Genomic DNA, 21287 nt, shown 5'->3' on the forward strand with positions numbered 1-21287 from the left:
ATATAATTTTATTATAAGACCGCTACACCATGCACTATATATTATACACATTGCATAATTATATATATATATATATTATTAACGTTGTGTTTCGTACACTATTGAATTAAATTCCAACAACTCAGGTCTTCTATAATGGGCTCTATATAGAGAAGAATATAACACGGCTTTGAGAGGGCGGCCTTGAGGCCGAGAGTCTCTAATGCTAAAATCAGTAAATGTATTTGAAGTGTAGTAAATAAGTAAGAAAGTCTAGGGATCAAAAAGAGTTTCCCCGTACCTGGGATCAGCTATTTATACTACAAGTTTGAAGAGCAGATCATGCCTGCTACTATGAGATCCGAATTCCTCGTACTGTTCATTTTATCAGAACCTTTAAATGCGGCGTGACTCTGCGACAACCATATTAATGTGGCGTGGCTCTGCGATGGCATTATTAATGTGGCGTGTCATTCGGGTGGCCAAGCCATTAATGCGGCATGGTTCTCCAATCTTATCCTCTTAGTTTGTCTTTATCCTAGTCCGTTCATACTTCCTCTATCAGTAGATCAACGGATCTTCACATGTCACGCCTGTCGTGTGGGCGGGCACTCGATGACTGTACACTACTCGAGGGACCTCAGATCGACAAGTCACACCCCTGCTGCACCATTCCTCCTACAGGTCATGTATATAGGATTCTCCCAGTGCACCAGATTTGTGGAATTTTGTCCTGGGCCGGGCTTGGCTAGGACTCTGGGCCGCGGTGTGGAATCTCCTTACACATATATATAAAGAAAATCAATTTTACACACTCAGCACACTGCTGATGTGGAAGCTTTTTACATCAATTATGCTAAAAATTTATTAGTATCTTGATATTTTTTAAAATTATAATGGGTCTTGTTATGGATAAAGTCGACGGGTCCAGCACATTGAAAATGTATTATTCATAATAAGAAAAAAGATAAAGGCATAAAGTTAAGAGATAAAATAAGTTGACTCATACTCCTAAAATGAATGGTTTCATAAGATAAGTAAGACTCAATCACTCAAAGAAATGAATAGATCTCTATATAAGGAGGAGATCTTCACAAATCTACAGAGGCTCTCTATAACTTCTCTACACACAGACTCTACCATGCACAATGACTCCAAATGACATTCTCTCAAATGAGGCATTATTTTCAACCTCGCAAAATCTTAAATTCTTCCATTGTATTGAGAGATACGTGAGATCATAAGAGATTATAAAATGACATATTATAGTGGATTTTGCCTCTAAACAATCTGTGGACGTAGAATTTTATATCGAACTATGTAAATTTTTGTGTCTTTCTATTTATATTTTATTTGTTATTTATTATTTATTCTATGAATGAGTGCAAAGAGTATTGTATCGATGTTCGAATCATCATCGTGAGTCACTGATAACTCTTTCTACTGTTCTAGCCTTTTATAGGATTTCTGGCATTAATAGGTTCCATTATAAGTGATCTGCTAACCCACTTACTCTTTTATAAATATATATATATATATATATATATATTATGTTTATTAAACCAATCGGAATTATCTTGCAAGTAGACACTTTTAATAATAATAATAATAATAATAAATATAGGAAAGAAAAATATAAAGATGAGTTGAGATTAAAATTAAAAAATTAAATAAAATATTGTTAGAATATATTTTTTAATATTATTTTTATTTTAAAATTTAAAAAAATTTAATTATTTATTTTATTTATATAAAAATTTAAAAAAATTAAAATAATATAAAAAAATTTTAAAATTTTAAAATTTAAAATTTTAATCTTAAAAGTAAAGCAAATCTTAATTTTAAAAGGGTGAAACGACAAATCAAATCAAATCAAACATACTGTTATAAATTTCAATTTGGATAATGCTTAATCCAAGGCCACCGAAAGAGCCACGGAATTTTTATTTTTTTATTTAGTAATTAAAGAAGTATTTTTAAATGATATTATAAATTTTTTTAAAAAACATATTTAAAGATATAAAAAAAAAAAAAACAGATGTACTCCCTTCGGTCCCCTTCAGGCTTCATCTGTGGACCTAGCAGCGTCCATTGAATTTTGGTTATCGTAGGATCATTGGGCATTTTGGACCGTCCGATTCGGAAAGATGATTGCCTTATCCACCGACTATGGTATTCGGCAGTTAAGGGTTGGATTATATTGTCGTTGGGTGGGTCCTGTCTTTAATTGCAACCTCTCAGTCCCACGTGCATTAATATGGTTGCTTCAAAAGAGCTACGTCACCGTGACACTGTTGGGAGGAAATAATAAAGAAAAATTCTATTTATAGTTTTGCACACATTTTTTTTATAAAATATATAGTATATAGATGATGAGTAGAATAATTCAATTAATTTAAGAAAAAAATAAAAAATAAAAATGATGTGTAAGAATGATGATTAGCAAAGCTCAATAAGAAATATATAGAAATGAAAAATTCTATTTATCATCTCCACACACCACACATTACATTTATTTTTATTTTTTTTCTTACCAAATGTCTGGTGTATGAATGATAAATATATAAATTCAATTAGTTTAAGAAAAATAAAACTAAAAAAAAATGTAGTGTATGATGTGTGTAGATGATGAGTATCAAAACTCGAATAATAAATTATTAGATTTAAGAGTAGTGCTACGGATCAACCACTATTCAGGCTGATCCGTAGCACACGTGATGTGTCTAACTTATTTATGCAAAACGCATCACTCAGAGTCATTTACCCCTCTCTCTCTCATCAGCTCTCTCAGCCCGACGGAAGCCTCTACCTGATTCTCCTTTAGCTCAGCCTAGTGCCGCCATGCACTACCCAGCCTCACCGCCACCATCGATGACCAAGCCAGCCACCACTGATCTCCTCCACGCGCAACCCTCTCTCTCCCCTACGGTAACCCAACCGAAATGGATTTCACCCATTTCTCTCCCCTTGCACCGCCGTACTTGACCACCTAGGCCCCCGCACCTCCACCACCTTTCACTGGCGACCATCTCTCGCAGACCCAGCCACCACAAACCTTCATCTCCCTCTCCGTCGCATACACGCAAGCTACCCATAAATGGTGGGTTTCACAAGCTCAGGGCCATCGACGACCCTATCGTAGCCGTGCGTTGGTTCTAGCCTCACCGAGCACCTCCCCTGACCACCGCGACTCCTCCCCGAGCTCTTCCGAGCCAGCCAAACTCTCCACCTCTCTCTCACTCTCTGTATCTCGCCCTCCACCTCTCTCCTGCTTTCCACCTCTCATCCATCAGCTCTCTCTCTCATCAGTTCTCTCACTCCCCCTCTCACTCCTTCATTAGCTTTCTCTCAAAGCTCGCCTGATACTATTACGAATTCGGACAGTGGGGATGGGGGGGAGGAGAGAGAGGAATTTCAAAAATGAAATATGTGAAATGAGAGGGAAGTGAGTTTTGTTGTGAGGGTGTTTTTGATGATCCCAAACAATGGCTGATGCCAATATTATTTCTAGATTTATTTAAAAAACTTTACTACTCATTATCTCACATACCACACATCACACTTGTTTTTACTTATTTATATTATTTATATTTTATTCATGTTAAACTAATTGAGTTCTTTTACTTATCATTTCTACATCACATACTTGCTAATGAAAAAACAAATAGAAAGATAAAAAAAAAAAAAAATCATATGTGGTGCGTGGTATAGAAATGATGAGTATTTTTTTTATGATATGAAAATTACATGCTTAACTTAAATTTCATGCAAATCAAGATTCTTTTAACTTTGTATCTTGATTATGTTGGAAGTAATTTTATCATTTAGAGCTTGGTTTAATTAGAGTAATGATCTTACTTTTCATTTTGAATTTATCGTCTAGTCGTAAATTTGCTATTTTTAGTCAAATCAACCCATGTGATATACCTTAGTCAATTTTTATGCTTTTACTTAAATATAAAATCATTTAATATATTAATATAACTGATGGTGAAAATACATTTGTGCCGACAAAGAACATCATTTTTAAAAAAAAAAAATTTAAAAATTTTCAAACCATTTATCATCAACCTTAAACTCATTTTCTCATTTGTCTTTTCAATAAATGAATAAGTCCAAGAGAAAAGGAGGAAGCCAAACTTGATATTTATCTTGTAAACATGTGGCCAAAACTTTCCAATCAAATAATACTTTATTCAGAAATTTGATCTTATTATATATATATATATATATATATATATATATATATATAAGGAGTGTTTTCGGTTGGGCCGATTTTTCGATTTTTCGTTTAATTTTTACACTCCTAATATATATGTGATGTGAGAATAATGTTAAGTATAAGTCTCAAATAGATAAGTTTCATATAAGTTTTCTGTAAAAAAATTGTTCCCACTAATATATAATAGCTTTTTTTTTTTTTTTTTTTACATATTTTTAAGATGAGGCCTATTTTTTTTATAAAAATTTATATGAGACTTGTTTATTTGAGACTTATACAAATTATTTTTCTATATATATATATTCACATTTAATAAATAATATATATATATACACATTTAATAAATAGAGGATCAAACAGTTACAAAAATGGGAACCATCCTGCCATTTTCAGTACAAGATCATCTCAACATGAGCCAATATATAATTCATGTTAGGTAGAGGTATAAAAACTTGCTACCATTTTGTCCTTTGGGATTAGGTTTTTTCATTGAAATAATTTTCCATTTTATTTTTTATTTAAATGTCTCCCTTATCTTCTTTTGGGGGCTTTCTTGCAAGAATATCCATTGCCACCAAATATTCTCATTGCCACGAAGAATCCTTCAATATTAAGTTATGAGAAAGTCCCAATTTTCCCATTCTCTCAACATCTTTGTCAAAGAGGGCACTTTACGCAAGGCTTTGTTAATTTTCATGTTTGTCTGAATCCCACCATGATTCATAATAAACTCTATGTCAACACACCACTTGTCTTAGAGTTTATTAATATAATTATAAAAAGAACAGTGTTATTCTAGGACTTCTACAGCACACGTGACTTGCATGACATAATTTGATTTAGAAAATAAATTTTAAAATTTGAATCTTACAAATTAAGTGACGTAGATAATGTATTCTACGTTCACATCGACTTGATAATAGAATAGCTCAAACAGATCGTTACAGATAGACTTTTTCACTGTAGAAATGATATTAATCGTGGTACGTAGTCTCAATCCTTCGTTGGTTATATATATGTTGATGTAGGACCCTCTAACAAACCTAAGTTTATGGTGATGATTAGTGCATGACAGATTTGATGTGAAAAAACAATACATCAACTTGAAGCTTAAGCTTAGCATGATCAGGTACAAACTAGCATGCATGTTTATGATAATTTAAGGCCAAATACTGTGCTGTCCAATGATGAGATTAAAGTAATCAAATTTCCAGCGTGTTATGATCTTTAGGTGAGATTCTTAGGAGAGTCTCCAAAGTCCAAAGGGTGGCATTAAGTTATACATTTTGACAGCCATATTGCTCATAAAATAATGGCAGACATTAGCTGTGATCTCTACATTCACCTGTCTGTGTATATTATATGCTTTTAATGATATTGAAGGTCGATGCTTGAATTGATGTTTGGATGTGGGAAAAATTCAGATGTATAATGTTTACTTCTATATATATATATATGGCTATGTGTACAAGGTTTCTAAAGAAAATATGGTGATATTTTTTGAGCTCGAGTCTGTGTTTTAATGAATAAGAAATGGAATAAGAAATGTAGCACGTCATGTTAAGTGATTGTAATTTAAGTAAGAGAAATTTTACATACAACCGTGAAGTACGTAAACGTCGCGTAATCGCTTTGAAAAAGAGTGAGGTTCACTATTAAGAAATTAATTTTTTTATGTGAGTCTCATGTTTTATTCACTTTTCTCAAACTATATGATATCAATAAATGCGACTAAGCCTGACCAGATTTAATTAGGTTGAAGAGTGGTAGCTAGCATTGTTCAAACTCCCCCATCTCTCGGACCTATAATATTCCTAATAAATCACACACCTAATAATGAATTAAATCTCAAACTCCATCCCTAATTACTAGAAAAGAAAAAAAAAGAAAAAAAGAAAAGTGTTAGGATGATGATATATAGATGCCCAAGCCTGCTTAGATCACACACATGCTTAAATTATATGTTAGGTTAACCATAGGTGAGATATTCCTTTCTCTCCTCTTCTTAATTTCTTTGAAACTAAGTTTTCTTTGACGTTGCTCTTGTGAATTAGCATGCATGCAAGCAAAACTGGACACCAACAAACACCATTGATCGCATGATTCACTCATAAAAAGCATATGAATTTTCATTTCTTGTACCATATCTTTTGTTCTTATTCAGTATTAATTAATACCAAGATTCCAAGGTTAGTTGAGTTTGGTGCTGAAAGTAAAACATTGTGTATACTACGATTTTTTAGGATTATACTTTAGTCATAAAAGAATTACACAAAATAAATTCACAAACTGATATGACTTGATGTAGAAAGTCGGATTGTAAAGTTATTTTTATTATAAAGTAGATTTAACAGATGTCATGAAGTCACATCAATTTATGAATTTAGTTTGTGTAATCTCTTTATATCTATAGCAGTTCTCTTACAGTAAAAGAAACCCAAAAGCTAACGTGCACTTCAACACAAAACAGTACAAAATCTTAGGTCTAAATATAACATCACGCTGAAAGGAACTGGCAGACAGACGATCGAGTGCATGCAAGATGTTTAACCCCTGATGGCCATGTTTAGATGGGAGGTACTGCTTTTGAGCAGACAATGAAATTCCTATTACTTCAAAAAGCAATTTACAACTTTTTAACTTAGTTAAGAAAACCAATTATAGTTTTGAAATGTTACAGTCACGAAAAAATTTTATAAAAATAAATTTATAAATTATTAATATGATTTTATATCATGCATTAGATTTATTTTATAATAAAAATATCTTTATAATTTAACGTATCATATTAAAATATATTAATTTATAAATTTATTTTTATAAAATTTATTTATAATTAAAGCATTAATTTCTCTTTTATTTTTGTTGGTGCACATGTCAATGATAATACTAATCTATGGGGTGTGATTTCGACTACTATAAGGATTCGAGTGTATCTTCCCTAGCAATAATTAAATATTTTTGGTGGATTGACAATTCGTAATCCGACGAGAGGTGCTGAGACCCGGATTCGATTCGCGAGGAGCCTCGATGAGGGGGATGGAGTAATTATTGAAAGAGAAATATTTTATTTATAAAAAAGATTATATAAAAATAAATTTATAAATTAACATAATTTAATGTAGTACATCAAATTATAAAATTATTTTTATATAAAATAAATCTAACAGATCACGTAAAATTATATCAATTTATAAATTTATTTTTATATAATCTCTTTATATTTATAATAATTTTTTTATTTTTGTCTGAACTTTCATTTTATTCTTTCCTTTCATTTATTATATTGTTGAGGCGCCGCAATAGTTGAGTACGCATCGCCTCTTCAAGATTGCCTGCTTGAGATGACTATAGTTTTTTGTTTTTAACTGTTTAATGGTATGCAATTATGCATTAGAGCAATATTACGTACAGTCTTCAATAATATTATTATCAAAATTATATATTTTTTTTATTTAATGAAAAATTTACACATGCAATCTTTAAATAAAAATTATAAATAAAATTTCTCTACGCATTATGTTTCCTTTGATCAGTATACGTATTTTGATTGAAGCCCAAGTATATATATATATACATCTCCAAATTTACAAGAATATCCACCAGCACTAAACATATCTTTTTTTTTTAATCCTCACTTTAGCAACTAATTAAAAGACTATATATCCAAGTATGGTGTGATAGTCCTATCTGCCTATATATCATGAAATGAAAATACAAAACCCCATCTTGTTAGATCATGAGCTACATGATATTTTAAAGCTACGTTTGAATGTTGAGCTGAATTCTTTATAAATAGTAGTGAGTTGAGTATGTAAAATTAATGAGTTATGTAGTGCCCATCTAAAATGAGTTTATATGTGTTTGGATGTCAATATGGGTTTAATATTATTTATGAGAAATTAAAAAAAGTTGTGGATCCTAAGTATAAAGATATGTTGAGTTGAAAAAAGTTGTTGCACATGTAAGAAGGTTTGCGATGAGTTTAGTAATTTGAGAATTGAGTGTTTAGATGTTAGACTCAGCTTAAAATTTGATTGAACTGAGTTAATCTTACCTGACTCTTGCAACCAAATAGAACCTTAGTTGTACTATAATCGATGGACCTTTTGCATTTTCCCTCGGTTGAAACATAAAAGGATTCGAATGTCTCTGACGATGGTGTTGATCTCCCAATTTATTAGGTGTTGTCAATGAAGACGACATCTGCCACTGCTTAGAAATCCCTTTCAAAGATGGCCTTTCGTAGAGTTGTAAACATGCTTATGAAACAACTCTTACTAAAGTATTGTTTTTGCTTCTTGATTGTCGAACAGTGAACTGTAAATCTACTTAAAATAACTAAACCTGCTTTTACATGAGGCTCCTTCCCTCATGATGAGACTCTTGTGCTCAGATCTATGACTTCTAGCTTTGATATTACTTGTTGGACTATGAGCTGCCAAACTACGTAAGATCAAATAGTGTTAGTAGTGTTATAGTCCTAACTTATAACAAGATGTGATATTAAATATAATATCTTATTATCTTATAATAGATTGGGATTAATATGTGTTTTGTGACCTGGTCTTGGGTTTTTGGGAATTTCATGGTGAGCAGTGTTCATCATATGGGTTATATACTTTGTTACAAAGCTTGATCACATCCTACATGTTGCCATGTAAGACTTTATTCCTGCCCATCTACATGTTTTTTATTTTTTTATTTTTATGGAAATATAACCAAAGAGACCACACATATCAGTCTTAGATAGCTCAGACAAAAGAGGAAGAGATGACTACAGTCCCATTTAGTTTTACAGATGATCTCAAGTTTTCTCATCTCATTGTCCAAACATCATTCAAATAAAAACACTTTTCAATTTTAAATTTTCAACTCTTTCGTTTAATTATTACAACTTTCTCAAACTTCTGAACAAAATACAAAAAATAATTCAACTTTTTTTAAATCTTAGAACAAAAATGATATTAAAAAATATATTCTAATAATATTTTAATTTTATAATATTTTTATTCAACGTTTTCTCTCTCATTTTTCAAATCCCATAAAACATCTTGATTCAAACCATTATACTACTATTCAGAAACTATCTCACTATTATTTATAGATTTCTCATCTCATCTGTATAACCAAATGAGGCTTAAAGGTTTATGACTTTAATAGACAAAGTAGACAAAAAGAGTCTTAAAAAATCAGAATATGACTAAATACTACAAGAATTTCACAAGGTAAGACAATAATTGGTCAAGATTTTTATATACTTGCATGCAAACTTTCACATTTCATAAAGAAAAAACTACAACTGATACTGATTTTCATGTTTAATGGATTGGTCAAGATTTTATAGTTGAATTGAAGATTGATTGCAAAAGACACTGTTTCATTATGAAGGCAATGAATGGGGTTAGGCAAATTATTGTTGGTTGGAAATTGAGGAAATAAAAGATCCTATAAACTCAGCTCAACCCACCATCAGCTTGTTCAAATATGGAGCAGTAAACTCTACCCAACTTTGCAATATTTTCCACCCAGCAACTCATTGTAATCTCATCTTGCTTTAGATTAAAATATTCTAAAGCTCTTGCTCAAATTCTAAGATATAGTATCAAAAAGAGACAAACATGGAATTAGGTCTTACAATTTCTTAAACATTTGTTTTAGTTATACAAATACAAAAAAAAATAATAAATATTGTAAGATGTACTTTATGTGTTTATCTCTTTCTCATTTTAAGTTTTAGAATTAAGATAAAATTTTCCAAACAGCCTTCTAAATAAAACAAGAGGATTTTTTTTTTTTTTTTTTATTAAATGTGAAGAGGGATAAGAGTGGATGGAAGTTTAATTACCTAAAAGAAGGGTATGTTTGGCTCTCCTAACTGCCAAAACTACTTAAAGATTATCTTTTGGATTGATTTATACTTAAAATAAAAATAAAAAATAAAGAAGAAGAGGAGGAGGAGGAGAAGGAGGAGTAGGAGGACCATAAACATCTGCTGGTGAGCTTGACTCTTCAGCCTAACTGATAAGTATTGGCAGCTACATTTCATCATTGAAGGGGGCTTTTAAAAAGGGAAAAAAAAAATACTAGGGTGATATTGATGTTGAGGACTTGGGGCACCTGCAGTTGTCCAAGTTGATAAAGAAAGGATTAGGTTGCATTTGGATGTTAAGTTGAGTTGAGTTTTTTATGAATAATAATGAGTTGAGATGGTTGAATGAGTTTTGTGGAGTCCACTTAAGATGAATTTAGGTGTATTTAGATATTAAGATGAGTTTAGATATATTTATAAGAAGTTGTAAAAATGAATAGGTCCCACCATTGAAATCAACTGTTCACCTGGCATTCATTCTTACTGGTAGCGCAAAAGACAAAAACTTTTTATACAAATTGCACTGCGCCAGAATGCAAAAATAATAAACTACAGCCTAAAGTAATAAACAAATATGCAATAGTATGGCAGTATGGCGTCAGCCATGTGGGCCCCATGAGAGAGATGAAAAATCGTGTCAGATGCAATTAATATTTGTTAGTTACCGAGCTCCACAATGAACTCAATTTTAAACTGGATTCAAACGGTATAAACCGTGTGTTTGAATGTTGAGAGCAGTCTAAAAATGAACTGTATTGAGTGTAGTTCAAAAACCAAACAGAGCCTTAGGCTTCGTTTGGTTTCCAAACTCATCTCAACTCATCATTACAACTTTTTCAAATCGCAATACAAAATATAATAAATAATTCAACTTTTTCAAATCTCAAAATAATAATAATATTAAAAAATAATATTCTAACAATATTTTATCATCTCAACTCAACTCAACTCAACTCACTTCAACATCCAAACACTACCTTAGCCTCTTTTGGGTGAATGGCCCCACAATTAGGTTAAAGGGCACATGACCCTTTGATGGGGCCACATGAGCCTTCTGATGGGGACCCAACACATGCAGCCATGCTCATGGGCTTAAAAAGACTATTATCGGTTACTTCATATATAGGGATCCAATTGGAATTTTAAAAGAGTGACGTTAAACACAATTTTAAGGTGCGGTAAATCCTGTATATGTCGTTTGGGAAAAAGTTGTAGATACTATATAAAAAAAAAAGGGTTTTTTTAAGTGAAAATCGTTTTATTAAATGACTTACACGTACATCCCGAACTTGTATAAATCATTTTCTTTTTATATTTCAGAGACCTAATTTATTATGGAGATTACCTTCGTCGTCAGATGATATTTGTGAAAAGTTCGTACATCCATGCCATTGTGAATATGTAAAAAAGAAAAAAAATACAACTGCTATTCGGAAAATTCTAATATTAAGCCGGTATGTAGAATATATCATCCACATCACTTAAATAATAAGATTTGGATTCAAATTTTAAAATTTATTTCCTAAATCAAATTATACCATATAAGTACTTTACCATATATGTTTTACACACCGATTTAAAAATAGAATAACTCTATTGTTATGGACGTGTTTCACAACTCTACGCACACAATCACCTGCAACCAAAGATAAATGGGGCTTGGGGGTTCATGGAAATGCCTTCGATGCCTAAGTCATTAAAGGTAGTGGAGATTTCTCTAGTTGAAGAAGAAGATGGGTTTCATTGTCATACCTAGGTGATATAAATAGAGCCCCTGATATCTTCTGTTTGATAGCATAACTGCCTGAGGGTTATTTGAAATTCAAGTTACGAGATGTACGATCTTCACTTGCTAAGGATAAACTAATAATCTCTCTCCCAAAGTTCTTGGGTAGTTATCATTTCGGTGATAACCGCTCATATCCTTCCAGATAATCAAATCCTCGATTCAAGGTTTATTGGGTTAGGCTAGTGTTCATCTTTGGCAAGTGAAGCTTGTGTATCTCGCAACTTGAATTTCAAATAATCCCAAACGGTTATCTTATCAAACAGATGACATCAGGGGTTCTGTTTATATCACTCGGGTATGACAACGAGACCCATATTCTCTACGACTAAAGAAATATCTATTACTTTTACTGACTTAGACATCGAAAACATTCCCATGAACTCCAAAGCCCCATTTCTTTTGGTTTCTGGTGATTGCCTATGTAGAGCTGTAAAACACGTTCATAACATCTATTTTATCAAATGTGCAAAAATTGTGCAATTTAGTGTCCGTTTCATTTTTGAAAAGATAATATAATTACTAATTAGGGAGCAGGGAGACGAGTGTAAGCGATTAGAGATGGTATCTTGGGCTTTTGGGCCAGTCTTAGATCTCGGAACGACGTTAATCCTTGTGAACATTCTGGGCCAATCGGGACCTAACATGTTGGGCCTTCTGTTGGCCCATTTCTTGTCAACTAGTCAATCTATGGTATTTGTTAAGACAGAAACATCATCAGCAATCTATAACTCGCATATATAATGTAAACTCTTATTAAGACGATATTAACCGCCGTTAAAGATTATTAATATGTAACTAGTGTGGCCACCGTTGTACAAATATTTTGTTGGGGCGAAGCCGCGAAAGTGTCTGCCCCATTGGTCGAGGAAAACCATACTGCCTCGAACGGCTTTCTTCCGTACACTCTCTCTTCGTGGTCTCTTTCTCCTTCTCCCAAATCGAAGGTACTAAACCCTAATATCTCTCTATCTCTCTCGCGAAACACGCACACGCACACGCACACACACCCACATGATATTTATGAAATTAGATTATGTGCTGTTTGGTTACTGAGAAGGTGTAGGAAACGGCGGATGGAACCACAACTTAGATTCTCGACATTATCATCTTTCTGATACTGTTAGGAGCTAAACTTTAACTGGGCTGAGCCTAAACCCAAACCGTTATTGTCTATTTGAGCTGTGATCTTCGTTTTATAGAAATCCAGAAAAGTATGGAGTATAAATTTGAACATTTCCCCTTTCCTTTCTTCCCCCTCGACTTTCTTGGCAAAGAAACATTGTTAATATGTGGAACTTGAGATCATTTTGTAGCTGTGCTCTCTAGTAGCTTGCTTTACTTTGGTCGTCGATATGAGTTTGAATTGTTATTTTTTGGGGATTATCGAACCGCGAACAAACCAGTGCACTGCGTTTGTTTGTGAATCTCTGGGTTTTATTCTCTGAAGGGCAAAAGATCATATGTTAATTCAAAATTTTGTTCTATTTCATTGTATTTTCTTGGTTTGATCACTAGTTAGTGTTTACATTGTGGTCTCGTGACTTTTCCAAAGCTAGATGTGTTAAGATAGCGTGCAAACCTGTTTGTGTACTTAAGGTGATCCTTTTTGCGCCATAGCATTACTAAGACTAGATACGAGTCATCCTCTATGTTTAAAGGGCCATATGGTTACAATGAAATTGTTGATTTGTAGGGTAAGAAATGGGATCCCAAATTCCCATGAACAGTGATCGTACAAGGACAAATTGGACACCAGCAATGGAACGCTATTTTATTGATCTTTTGTTAGATCAGGTGCATAGGGGGAACAGGATGGGCCATACATTCAACAAACAAGCTTGGACTGATATGCTGACCATGTTCAATGCATATTTTGGATCTCCATATGACGAAAAGGTCTTGAAAAGTCACTACACTAATTTGTGGACGCAATTCAATGATATAAAAATTCTTCTCGATCAGAATGGATTTTCTTGGGATGATACTAAACAAATGGTGGTAGCCAGTCATCATGTTTGGGATTCCTATGCCAAGGTGCATTACTTTCTCTGGTCATTTTTGTTTTTATATTTTTTTAGCTCTACCTTTGGGGTGAAAGTTAATCGGCATAGTACAAATGCAGGCTCACCCAGAAGCGCAGTCCTACAGAAATAAAGCCTTGATGAACTTTGATGATTTGTGCTTGATATATGCACACACAACAGCAGATGGAAGATACAGCCGGTCCAGTCACGATTTAGACTTTGATGATGACATTCAAGGATTGAATATTGGTGTGTTTTTATGTTCTGTCATGGATATGCAAAAATGTTGCATTTGTCATTGGCGTTGAAATGTATCCTATTGGTACTGTGGTTATACTGAAGCAGCTTTGGTAGTGCTTAAAATTATGCCAAGATCTAATTATTTATTTTTTATTATTGTTAATTTAGAGAGTATGCAAGAAAAGGAGAAAAGACTCAAAAGCAACGAATTTAGATGGAAGGAACTCTATACACATTATAATTTATAAATCAGGAGGAAATTGCCTTCTACTCCATCTCTATAAATTCATTTTCAGCCAATCTTTGGGGCAGTAAACAGTGGCCTGGTTAAATATCAATATTCTCACAGCTGGACCTTAAGCAATCTAATTTATAACCTAATATAGTAGCTGCTGCATAATGGTAAGACATATTGTTGTTTTTTAAACTTTTCCTTATTATGGGAAAAATAAGCACCTAAACTAACCCACCCCCCTGGGTGAACAAAAAGATGAGGTAGAATGAAATGATCTCATGTGCTTGGCTTGTGAATACTTGATGTGACCAATCCTGATGGTTTATTTTTTCTTGAGTTTCTTGCTTTGTTGGGAAATAAACTCAGTAAGATGATAATTCATGTTTTCTGCTAGCTCTATAGTAATGTGAATTTCAAGTAGCATCATCTCTTCTTAATGAATAGAAGCTACTTTTACTGATTACATAGTTATTGTAGGTATTGGAGTGAATAGCCTTTTACCGGCGAGTAAAAAGCATTCGAGAAAAGATTGGACACTTGCCATGGACCGATATTTTGTCAAGCTTATGTTGCACCAACTTAAAAAAGGCCATAAGGTCCACAATACATTCAAAAACCAAGCATGGAAAGATATGCTCACTTTGTTCAATGGGAAATATGGAACAAAATATGGTAGAAGTTTCTTAAAACACCGTTATAAGAAACTATTTAAGTACTATACCGATATGAAGAGACTACTTGAGGTAAAAGGGTTTTCATGGGATGAAAAGCAACAAAAGATAGCAGCAGCCGATTATGCATGGGATACTTATATCAAGGTACACTGTTTTGACCATTTGGTTATTAGGATTCATGTTTTCAATTGTCTTTTGCACTTACAATTGCCAATGTAGGCACACCCAGATGCAAGTCAATATAGGAAGAAGACCTTGCTAAACTGTAGAGATTTGGAATTGATATTTGGAAATGCTGTCAGCAATGGACATTTTAGTCATTTTCAGCGAGGAAAAAATTTTGAAGGTGATCTTATACAACTCAAGACTGGTGTCATTTTATATCAAAACGATAAAAAAAAATGTTGGAGGACCTTTAGTATACAACCTGTATTCCTCAGGCTACCACTCTTAAAATTCGTTAATACTAGTTTTCTTTTCCTATGAAAAAAAAGAATGCTGGGGGTTCATCTTTATGTTTCCATTTGGGATTTTTTAGATCATTTTGATGGTAGGTATCAAACTTCATAAAACTGTATTTTATCATATACAGGTTTAATGAGACAGATGGGTATACAGCATAATGGTTATATTTTCTCTTTAATGTAATTTTTATTTTTTAAGGTTCCTGCTTTTTCATTACATAGCTGTAGGCATGAGAAGTTCAGTAAGATGCATGAAATTATTAGTCTTGTTAGTAATTTCTTTAAATTTTCTCTTAGGGTGAGAGAATTATTGAGCTGCTGATATTGATATTGTTATGTGCCAGGGCAAAGGAGCAATGCAATTGCTGTGAAATTGGATGATTAATATTTGAATGACGGCTACTATAACACTTGCTTCATATATTATCTATGTTTGAAATTTCTAATGTTTTGTTGAGAGATTAATCATCCCCATAAATCTATCTTATCATTCCTGCAGTTGAAGAAAAGGAGGGCCATTCCTCTGCTGGTAGCGAATGCCAGAGAATGATTTGGACATCCCCAATGGATCGTTACTTCATTGAATTATTACAAGACCAGGTGCTTAGTGGGAATAAAATTGGTCATGGATTTGTAGCTGAGGCTTGGATTGAAATGGTCAAATTGTTCAATGCAAAGTTTGGCACTCACTATGACAAAGATGCTCTGAAGAATAGATACAAACATTTAAGAAGGCAATATAATGACATAAAGGTTCTTCTTGAACAAGGTGGATTTTCTTGGGATGAAACAAGAGAAATGGTAACGGCTGAGGATTACGTCTGGGATTCTTATACTAAGGTGAATTGCCACCTTTCCCATTCTTATATCTTTTAGAATGAGTTGTTTTACTATGTGCCTTTTGTATGATATTTGCAGGTGCATCCTGATGCCCGGTCTTATAAAAATACATCTGTCCCAAGCTATCACAAATTATGTGTTATATATGGTGAGGAAGTTTCTAATGGGAGACACAGTGTTTCAGCATGCAATGCAGATCTTGAGAGTGAAGATCCAGATTTGATGATTGGTATGTTTCTTTTTTCAGCAGTGCAGAGCTTCCCAAATAATTTAAGAATTTTATCGTCTGCTTCTTATTTTTCCATTATGTTATTTCTAACTTAAAATCAGTCTCCTCATACTCCCATTATGTTGTTCTTAACCTAAAATATCTGTTTGGTTTCAAATTATAAAAAAAATCCATCTCCTTTCCTTTTCATTATTGCCATATCTGCTGATTGCTATCCCAATTTTGATGTCTCAGAAACCTAATTCTTATTTATGTGTAAGGGTTTTTTTTTTTCATCAGTATGTGTAAGGGTATTTGAACCCTAGCATTTGACAAAAAGTAAAAAGAGAATTATCAGTTGCATTATTGAATTTATTCTCTCTGAAATACACGTTTATTTTTATATTAACATACAAAATCTCTGGTTTGCAAAAGGAGAGGACATCCAATGTAATGCAAACAGTGAATTTTCAAGAACACATTGGACACCTTCAATGGATCGATACCTCATTGACATTATGCTAGAGGAAGTACATAAGGGGAAGAAGATCGATTTCACTTTCAAGAATCAAGCATGTATAGATATGGTTATGTTGTTCAGGGACAGATTTGCCCTACATTATGACAAAGACTTCCTGAAGATTCATTATAGAAGTTTGGAAAAGCAGTACTATGATATGAAAAATCTTCTCGACCAGAGTGGGTTTTCATGGGATGAAACACGGCAAATGGTCACAGCTTATGGTGATGTTTGGGATGCTTATTTAAAGGTGCATTTTGTCAACTTATTTTAGTCTTATATGTCAGTTTCAATTATATGTGGATAACACTGTGTGTGTGTAGGAAAACCCAGATGCAAAATCATACAGAAACAAGCCAAAGCCAAACTACAATGATTTGTGCTTGATTTATGGAAATCCAGTTTCTGATAGAGGGTGTTACCAATCAGGTCAAGATATTGGCTGTAATGGTGTTGGTGAGATTTTGTTTTGACAAGCTTAAAGTAACGTGGCATATATATATTTTTTAATTTTTGTCTTTGATACTTGGACTGTACTTGGTGTACAATTAGTAATAGGCTTGTTCAATGTGTCTGAATATACTGTTTTAATGAGTAGCCAGAGATTTTATTTTTTCCATATTTATATTGTTCAGAATTTTCTGAAGGTGCCAGGCTTAGCAATAGCCATCACTGGAGAACTGATTGGACGCCGCCAATGGATCGATATTTTATTGATCTTATGTTAGAGCAGGTATGCAATGGAAGTATTGTTGATCATAAATTCAACAAGCTAGCCTGGAGCGATATGGTTTCAAAGTTTAGTGCAGAATTTGGGTATCAGTATGACAAAGATGTCCTGAAAAGTCGTTTTATGAATTTGAGGAAGCGATTCAACGATATGAAAACTCTACTTGACCATAGCGGATTTGCTTGGGATGAAATGCAGCAGATGATAACTGCTGAAGATGATCTATGGCATGGTTACGTCAAGGTGATCTTTTTGTTTTCTTTTTTAATAAGTATGTCAAGATGATCCTTAAGAATTCACATTACATAAAAACTCTAAGTTCCCAGCAGCTTACAGATAGTTTCTGCAGGAGCATCCTGATGCCCGAACATATCGCAATAGAACTCTACCAAATTTCAATGATTTGTTTTTTATCTACGGAAGTGAAAACACTGGCAAAAGGAGTAATTACTCAAGTCACACTATGGAAGCTGAGGACTGTATGCTGGGAGTAAATATTGGTCTCTCTCTCTCTCTCTCTCTCTCTCTCTCTCTCTCTCTCTCTCTCTCTCTCTCTCTCATTTGCAATACTACCTATAGGTAGACAAGACTGGTACAATCTATTTAGGATCACCAGAAACTTTTAAGGTACATGCATCAATTCTGAAGGGCCATGTGAAAATTGCACTAACGTGTGTAATTACGGGTGCCATAGTTTGTCTAAATTAGTGTTGTAATAAGTAATAGTTCTATTTCCTGAGCATTGAAATCTATGGATTTCAAGTAATGTTTGAAACCTTTGTTTTTGTTGAACAGTATTAAACTACATAATTACTTCATTTTTTCTTTGGTACCATATGCATGTAGAATAAATTCTCTCACCTAATGTCAGTTTTTTGAATTTGTAGGTGAAGAGGATGACCAATCTCCTGCTAATAGTGATCCTCTAGGGATAAACTGGACAAGGCAAATGGACCGTTATTTTATTGACCTCATGTTAGAGCAGCTGCACAGAGGAAATAAGATTTATGGGACTTACAACGAGCAAGCTTGGACCTGGATGATTGCGTCATTCAATAAAAAGTTCGGACTTATTTGTGACAAAGATGTGCTGGAAGATCGCTATTTGAGTTTGATGAAAGAGTATACAGATGTCTTGAATCTCCTCAATCATTATGGCTTTGCTTGGGATGAAATAGACCAAACACTGATAGCTGATGATGATGTTTGGATGGCGTATATCAAGGTACCATTCTTTCTTATTCCTAATATGTTGCTATAGTATATGGGTGTTCCAAGGTGCCTCTGGTATCTCAACGCACAATATGGTACACACATGCATCCACACACGCCTTTTTACTGTAGTGCTGAACATAGTCGTACTGATTGTAGATCAGCGAACTGGATAACTTGAGTAGCTTTCTCTTAAAATGATTTTTTGCAGGAGCATCCTGATGCAATTGCATACCGAGATAGGATCTTAGATGGTTATAGTGATTTGGGCTTGATTTATGGAAATGACAGTTGGAATGGTAGAACAAGTAGTTTGGACATAAAATTCGAAACCGACAATAATGCCTTTGGGATGGGGATCAATGATGTGGGAGACATGCAATCTCCATCTGGGGAATTTGAAATGTCTCGGAAGAGAAAAAAGAGAAAATCCGCGAGTTCATCAACCTCAGCATGCACTCAAAAAGTTCAGAGAACACTTGGGGAGGAGATACAAGAAGCAGCTGAGGAGAAGTCATGTCTAGTCAAAACTCACGGGGGTGCTGAAGAGGACAAAGACTACAGCTCAATAGAATGTATTGTTGCAGCACTTCAAACTGTTCCAGACATGGATGACGAGCTCTTCTTGGAGGCTTGTGAACTTTTGGAAGATGAGAGAAAGGCCAAGATGTTTGTGGCCATGGATGTCACTGCACGGAGGAAGTGGTTACTGAAGAAGCTTCGACGGTAGGATCTGTATGGTTAAGTGCAAGTAACTTCCATTTTTTGTATGTAATTTCCTCGCAGAAATTGTAATTATTTTCTAAATGCCCGGGTGTTTTTGGGTATATTGTTAGATGTAGTATTAGGGTGTGCAAGCTCCGCGCACTCTTTAAAAAGGGTGAGGTTCACCATTAAAAAATTATTTTTTCATGTAGGTCATATATTTACTCACTTTTTACAAAGAGAGTGCACGAGACTTGTATATCTTAGGACTGCAAATATTAGTTCCCTTTGATTGGAAAGAAATCAGCTTGTTTGATGATTATGGCTGAAAATCGACCCCCTTAGTTTGGTGGGTGAGAGGGTCAAACGAGCACCGATCGATCTTTCCTCCATCTGGGCTCCGACCGGATTGCACCATGGTGTTCTTCTTGCTCTCGGGCATCGATCCTATCGCCTCCCGGTATGGTCCAATGATTTGATCACTTTGGACTTCAAACTTAAAAAAATAAACTCTAAAAATCACTTGTTTTACTCAAAGTTTGTACTATAATATACATATACAAATTCCATTTTTTCCAAATAAAAATTGAAAGTCAGATTTGGAACATCAACGACAATGAAGATGATGCAAAGAGGAGAGAATCAGAGAGGAGGGAGGCACAAGACGTGATAGACACTTTGAGAGAGCTGTTGATATCTACCAGTGTATTGTTTTGAAATTATCGAGATAGATGATGCTGTCGCTTAATATTTATTGATGTGACGATCTACATTATTTCAACTTAAATAATTAAATTCATAATCATTTTGTATGATGTGACTTAATAAGAATAAAACTCTTTTTTCTTAGTATACTAATCACGAAAGAAAAACCCTAAGCTTCTCTCTAATCCCATCGATGCATCTCTTTTTCTTCAAGTTCGGCCTTGGCTTGATTTTGATATAAAAAGTATTTTATTTTATCAAATCATTATAATTTTTTTTATATTTTTATACAAAATATAATAAATAATTTAATTTTTTCAAATATCAAAATAATAATAATATTAAAATAATATTTTATTTAATTTTCCACTTAATTCATTGTCGAAACCAGCTACAAGGGGCATAGCCTCCGTGTGTTGGCATGATCACACGTGTGCATTGTGGCGCTGTCTATGTAGCTACATTATCGTCGGCGTTGTCCTTCATGTGTCGGCATTATCCTAACTAATAATTTCAAAGAAACTACGTGCAAAACAACCAACTATTGTCTTTATTAATGGTATTGCAGTCCGTTAGGCAGATTGTAACAACTAATTTATTTAAGATTTTTTTTTTTTGGGTGAGAAATGAGTAGAGATGTCGGTTGTTGAGGAACCCTACCCCTCCTATGTATTTATCTTCAAGAGGTACAACTTGAACTCCCATGGCTTAACATAAATGCTAAATACCCTATATATTATTTTACAAGAGGAGTGCTAATGCTATAAATAAATTATATAAAAATAATTTTATAAACTGACGTAATTTTATATAATCTGTCAAATTTATTTTACAATAAAAATAATTTTATAATTTGATAAATTATATC

The 21287-nt window shown here is 33.5% G+C and overlaps 1 protein-coding gene across 3 annotated transcripts; it reads left to right on the top strand.

Annotated features, from left to right (window-relative positions):
* The first annotated feature begins 12698 nt into the window (after positions 1–12698).
* On the top strand, positions 12699–20024 carry LOC108979710. 3 transcript variants are annotated; one of them, XM_018950432.2, is made up of 13 exons: positions 12699–12806; positions 13556–13896; positions 13985–14135; positions 14839–15179; positions 15255–15381; positions 15999–16339; positions 16418–16568; positions 16983–17317; positions 17391–17523; positions 17715–18040; positions 18147–18297; positions 18685–19022; positions 19221–20024. In XM_018950432.2, exons 2-13 carry the CDS (start codon positions 13564–13566, stop codon positions 19737–19739), a joined length of 3246 nt encoding a protein of 1081 aa, XP_018805977.2. In that variant the 5' UTR covers positions 12699–12806; positions 13556–13563; the 3' UTR covers positions 19740–20024. The 3 variants fall into 3 exon arrangements, with proteins under 3 accessions (XP_018805977.2, XP_018805976.2, XP_018805979.2); XM_018950431.2 differs by having other exon boundaries at positions 17703–18040; positions 19221–20023; XM_018950434.2 differs by lacking the exons at positions 12699–12806; positions 13556–13896; positions 13985–14135 and having other exon boundaries at positions 15047–15179; positions 15265–15381; positions 17703–18040; positions 19221–20021.
* The last annotated feature ends 1263 nt before the right edge of the window (positions 20025–21287 follow it).

This window comes from Juglans regia, chromosome 6 (genome assembly GCF_001411555.2).
Source record: "Juglans regia cultivar Chandler chromosome 6, Walnut 2.0, whole genome shotgun sequence".
In the NCBI taxonomy this organism is placed as follows: Eukaryota; Viridiplantae; Streptophyta; class Magnoliopsida; order Fagales; family Juglandaceae; genus Juglans; species Juglans regia.

What these genes read in the sequence shown, in the direction of transcription:
- LOC108979710 (XM_018950431.2), top strand. Translation starts at nt 13,564, where the DNA reads ATGGGATCCCAAATTCCCATGAACAGTGATCGTACAAGGACAAATTGG. An exon ending in GCGAGGAAAAAATTTTGAAG is followed by an intron (nt 15,382 to 15,998) that starts GTGATCTTATAC and finishes TCATTCCTGCAG; the next exon opens with TTGAAGAAAAGGAGGGCCAT. An exon ending in TATTGGCTGTAATGGTGTTG is followed by an intron (nt 17,524 to 17,702) that starts GTGAGATTTTGT and finishes TATATTGTTCAG; the next exon opens with AATTTTCTGAAGGTGCCAGG.